Genomic DNA, 5,594 nt, shown 5'->3' on the forward strand with positions numbered 1-5,594 from the left:
TAAGCTTGATAATCATAATCTTTGCTTGATTGTCTTCACGTCAAACTCACTCACACATACATACTTGAGTCGCATGTTTTGGGTGTACCCTATGAGTTTGAGAAAATTGGTTTTAATTTTTGATGCATAATTGATTTGTCTGGTGGGTTCAACTCAATGACATGATATTGAAGTGTGTGAGTTAATCTATGTTGTATGAATCGAGTGTTTGACAAGCACATTTATTATCTTCTTTCTCATGTGAATATCGTTCTTGCTGCATCTTCTTATACAAAGTATGGTTGATGCCCACCAAGTGTTTGATCTTTTATCTGAATGATCTTTCCATGTTACAAGTTGTAGTTCTTAGTTATGTTCATTAATTTTCAGTAATTTGGCTTCACAAATTTCTGTTTAAGCCATCATTTGGCATTTAAAATTTTTGAAGCAAGTCGTTAAAGTCCCTAAATCAAAAACGGGTGGTGGTGTCGTGAGAATGGATTCTAGAGAGAGAGAGAGAAAGAGAGAGAGAGAGAAGGTGGGAACGTTTGTAATTAAATAATAATATAATAATAAAGGAAAAAAAAGGAAAAAACATATAGAAAAGGGCAAATCCGTCATTTGAAGAATTTTTAAAGTGCAATGGACCGAACTCGCAACAAAATAAAAACTTTGGACCTGTGATGCTAGTCTAAACTTTTTTGGACCAAAGTGACAATTTTGAGCAAACCATAGGGACCATTTGTGCAGTTTAGTCTATAATAAATGAAAGTAATTGCACCTTCATGGCAAGCACTCCAAAACCAACAAGGACACACCCTATTCACAACAAGTTTCATTGCCATCATTCCTTTATTCGATCCATTTTATGAATACAAATATATCGGATTTATTTTAATAAATCACATGTATAAGATCTGTAATTGGTTATAAAAAAAATAGGTGGACATCCGTTGTATTAGCATGTCGTAAGCAATTCTATGATTGTTAGACAAATATCATCATAAATGATTGAAAACCGAATTCCGTTTTGTGAGAATGAAGTTCTCCCACTATTTGTTTAAAAGACATGAGGGGTCTAAATGTATTTATGCAGTAGAAGAAGGGTGCAAAGTGATAATATTGACGATCTATTCTCTTCTTGGCCCATTTGCCATCCCTAGTCCTACTCCTACCATCGTCTTGATCCAATTTCATTCATCAAGTTGAATCCTTTTTGTCCCCTCCGACAATTTAAATTAAAAAATAATTGAATAAATCTCTGAATTCCTCAATTTCCTGTAGCTTTTTCAAATCTTGACCGTTTGTACAATCTACATGTACTTCACGTATCTTCCACGTCCTTCCCCTCCTCCGAAGCAGATAAAAATTTCAAGGTACCCCTTCATTTATTTCCCCTTAATTTATGCTTAAATTTAGTTTATTTTATTATGTTCTTGCACATGTTTTCACAATCTTGCCTCTTACCCCATGTTTCTTTATTCTGTTTTTGCCCAGTTTTTTAAAAACCGAAAACAAAACCCCCCCAAACTTTATTTAAAGTTCCTGAATTCTCCTCATATTTCTCTCTTTCAAGCGGTTTACGCATCTCACACCATCAATGTATGTGAAATTTTTTGTAAGTTGATTCAGTTTGTTCGTGTATTGTGTTCTTTATCTACTGCTTCTTGTTTCCTCAAGTGGGTGTCGTTTATATGTGACGATTTCTTTGCTTATTGTGGTTATTATTACATATATAAGTTTGTTACTGTTGCAGAAGGTCTACCTGTGAGGTTTTGGATCCAATTTGTGGAATTGGGTTCATTTTTTGTTTTGGAAGTTTGATTATCCTCATTTGGTAATGTGCGATGCAAACTGTTTCAAACTTGTGTTCTTGCTCTTGCTTTCTTGAAATTGGGGAAAAAGTTGGGATTGGGGGAGTGTGAATTTGATTGAGGGAAACCCTAATCACTTTGTAATCAAAGTTTTTGTTTTTGAATTTAATTTTGAGATTTTGATTTGGATTTCAATTTAAGGATGCGGGTTTTTGTTCATTGTTGGTTGGAATTATTTCTAGGAATTTTTCCCCAGTTTTTTTTTTTTTTTTTTTTTTGTTTTTTTGTTTTTTTTTTAAATTCCAATTTAGAATCTTTTTTGGGTCTGATTATTTACTAACTATAATCGAGTATTGTTCAATAAACTTTCACCAACAGGCTGGTGGCAAAAAGTTTCACCCCTTGGTTGTAGTTTACGGGCTATTTCAAAAAAGTTTACAATCTCTTTTATATTTCAAATCAAAAAGTTCAACACAAATTCAAACTTTTAGGGATGAAAAGAGTGATCTAGTTAAGTTCATGTGTTTTGCTAGTTTTATGCTTCATTTGATTCGTTTTTTCTTGAAAAATTTGTAGTTCCTTTTTTTTTTTTTTTTTTTTTGTGTGTCAAATTTAAGATAGGAGTTTATATGATGAAGTGTAAAATAATTAAACACTTATGGTTAGATTCCTTCTAAACTTTAAAGTTGACTCTTCACGTGAGATAGAGTACTTTTAAGTATACACGTTTGACAAATATGTTGGGTATTTATTTTGGTTGAACTTCAGGTACTAAGATCATGCATCTATCAATTTCTTAGTTTATATTAACCAAGGTAAAGTTAACAAAAAAAAAAAAAAAGTCTTGAAACCATGACCTGTAATTATGTTTAGGACATGTGTTTTTTACTTGTTTGAAAATTTTTCATTTGATTCTTTTGGGGTTGAATATTTGGTAAGGATTCTAAATTCTTGTATCAAAATCTTGACTTTTGTCCTTCTTATCCTTTTGCTAGGTGGCGTGAATAAAAGCATCAGTTTTCAAAGATTGTAATTCAAGGGGGTTTCACGTTGAATCCCAATTTCAAGAAGTGTCTTAATGGAATATTTTGAGGGTCTGATTTGGAAAATATCGGAATAAGTAATTGCTGATTTTAAAGATTTTAATTAGCCATTAGTTTTTGCAAGAGAGGTAAGAAAAAATGGGGCACTCTGCAGCGGTTTGGGATTCCAGGTTGGCCCTGGAAAGGACAAAAGACTGGAATGGAATCGAGCAAATTGTGCTTCGGAATCCACAAGGAGCTTCAGCTAGAGTTAGTTACTATTTTATCTTCCATAAATTTGGTTAAATCCTTTCTTTGTTTTCTTTATTATAACATCCTCCTTTCATTTCTTCCTATTATAGCAATTTTCACTGCTATAATATTAATTGGATAGATTCTTCAAAGTATAATGTCCTAATAAGAACAAGAAATAGAAAATACAATCTTGTCACAAAAAGAAAATAAAATCAGATGCTATAATAAACAAAGAAATGAAAGTAGGTTGCTAATTCATATTTCTATAGGTTAGCTTACATGGAGGTCAGGTGATTTCATGGCGAAATGAACGAGGTGAAGAACTTTTGTTTACAAGTAGCAAGGTGTGGCCTTTTTTCCCCTTAATTTTTTCATTTTGTTTTAATAAATTCATTTTTTTTTTTTTTTGTGAAACTGATGATGATATATACTCTTTAACAATTTTAGGCAATCTTTAAGCCACCAAAGGCAATGCGAGGAGGCATTCCGATTTGTTTTCCTCAGGTATGTTGATAGTTTTCGTGCATTATAAATTTATAAACCTATGAGCAATGGTCAAATCAAAGTTGACTTATTTGTTTATTTGTACCTTTTGACATATATATATGTATAGTTTGGTAATTGTGATTCACTTGAGCAACATGGATTTGCAAGAAACAAACTTTGGACTGTTGATGATGATCCTCCGCCACTTCCCGCCAACGATTCCCATGGCAAATCTTTTGTCGATTTGCTACTCAAACCGTCCGAAGAAGATCTCAAATTTTGGCCACACAGGTTATTTTTGTAATTTCACCTATTTTACCAATAAAGTATACCATACCCTAATTCAACCATTTTTTTACACAAAGAGTTTACATATCCTTTCTTTTTATCCCATTAAGTAAGTCCTATACGGGTAAAGATGTGTCATGTGTGTATGGATAAAGTGTTGTATAAGCAAGAGTTGTTTCTTTTCAAGACCGGACTAAATGACCATTTTACCCTTTACCATCCAAAAAAGAAATTCACAATATTAATCAATTTTGACGTGAGAGGAAAAAAGGGCAAATAGGAAAAGGATTAGTGTCTTAGTACATTAAGCATTAAGCCATGTTTTTTTAAGTACTTAACCTGATAAAATATTAATCCCCTTTTTCTGCAGCTTCGAGTTTCGTCTTAGAGTTGGCCTGGGGATGGATGGGAATTTATCGTTAACATCTCGTATTAGGAATGTGAATGGGAAGCCTTTCAGTTTCTCGTTTGCTTACCACTCGTATCTCTCTGTTTCTGACATCAGGTATGTTTTTCTTTTTGGAATTTAATTTTATGAAATCTTGTGGTTTTTTTTTTTTTTCTGAAACTTCATGCTGTTGATTCATTTCATAGTGAAGTGAGGATCGAAGGGCTAGAAACAATGGACTACTTTGACAACCTTTTTAAAAGAGAACGGTTTACAGAACAAGGAGATGCTATCACTTTTGAATCCGAGGTAAATCTATCTTTATACTTTCCTAATTTTCAAATCATACGTTTTTAATCATGTTTATTAATATTATTTAATGTAACATTGTTTCAGATTGATCGTGTTTATCTTAGTTCTCCAAATTGTGTTGCTGTACTTGATCATGAAAGGAAGCGAACGTATGTGTTGAGGAAGGAAGGGCTACCGGATGTGGGTAAGTTGTTTTTCGTATACTTTTCTTGACTTTTGAGGTCAAACCGACAAATTTTCAAAATCGACAAAGACTAATTTTTCCAAAGAATCAATCAGCGTGAAGTTGAATATGAAACTTTGCTTGTTTGACCTGAAAAATGTCAAATGACATTAAATTGTTGATGTATTTTTCTTGTTTAGTGGTGTGGAATCCATGGGACAAGAAATCAAAAGCAATGACGGATTTAGGAGACGATGAGTACAAGCAAATGCTATGTGTGGATGGTGCAGCGATAGAGAAGCCGATTACATTGAAGCCTGGAGAAGAATGGACGGGTCGTTTGGAAATTACGGTTGTGCCATCGAGTTTTTGCAGCGAGGATCTCTGATTTTCAGTTGAGGTGCCTCCGCATAAAGATATGATAAAATCTTTTATTTCGGGTTTCTTCTTTTCTTATATGCAAATGCAAGTAGATTTTAGGTGTTGTTTTATTTAGTGTTTAAGCATAATTAATATCGTGTAATGTAATCTGTGTTGAGGATAATGACATACTATAATCACATCCAAATGTTATCTTAATCGGTGTTCTTAGAAGATTTGCAAGTTTAAGTCCGTGTGGCACTAACTATCAACAGTCCTATGATTGTGTCAGCTTTGAAGCAACTAGAAAGCTCGTGATTGAGATACATCAAGAGTATGAATAGGTTGGTGCTATTTCACTCTTTTAAGCAACCTTCTTCATCCTTTGTAAACTAGCTTTTACTTGTGATCCTTAGATTTGACACAGAGATCCTACCTGAAAGATAAAACAATCAGAAGTACAAATTATTATTAAAGTAAAAAAGTTCAGGGCAAGCAATGGCCAGATTTAGTATCCATTGACCATC

General features: G+C 33.2%; 1 protein-coding gene across 4 annotated transcripts; it reads left to right on the forward strand.

The window, feature by feature from the left end:
• Nucleotides 1–1,206: 1,206 nt before the first annotated feature.
• On the forward strand, nucleotides 1,207–5,286 carry LOC111894601 (putative glucose-6-phosphate 1-epimerase). Of its 4 annotated transcripts, none has more exons than XM_023890680.3 (9): nucleotides 1,207–1,355; nucleotides 2,789–3,085; nucleotides 3,340–3,414; nucleotides 3,518–3,574; nucleotides 3,684–3,847; nucleotides 4,215–4,349; nucleotides 4,439–4,541; nucleotides 4,629–4,728; nucleotides 4,908–5,286. In XM_023890680.3, the coding sequence occupies exons 2-9, from the start codon at nucleotides 2,975–2,977 to the stop codon at nucleotides 5,093–5,095; spliced, it is 933 nt and encodes a 310-aa protein (XP_023746448.1). In that variant the 5' UTR covers nucleotides 1,207–1,355; nucleotides 2,789–2,974; the 3' UTR covers nucleotides 5,096–5,286. The 4 variants fall into 4 exon arrangements, with proteins under 4 accessions (XP_023746448.1, XP_042752315.1, XP_023746446.1 ...); XM_042896381.1 differs by lacking the exon at nucleotides 1,207–1,355 and adding an exon at nucleotides 1,398–1,581 and having other exon boundaries at nucleotides 3,345–3,414; XM_023890678.2 differs by lacking the exon at nucleotides 1,207–1,355 and adding an exon at nucleotides 1,399–1,597.
• Nucleotides 5,287–5,594: the final 308 nt, after the last annotated feature.

Source organism: Lactuca sativa, chromosome 7 (genome assembly GCF_002870075.4).
Source record: "Lactuca sativa cultivar Salinas chromosome 7, Lsat_Salinas_v11, whole genome shotgun sequence".
In the NCBI taxonomy this organism is placed as follows: domain Eukaryota; kingdom Viridiplantae; phylum Streptophyta; class Magnoliopsida; order Asterales; family Asteraceae; genus Lactuca; species Lactuca sativa.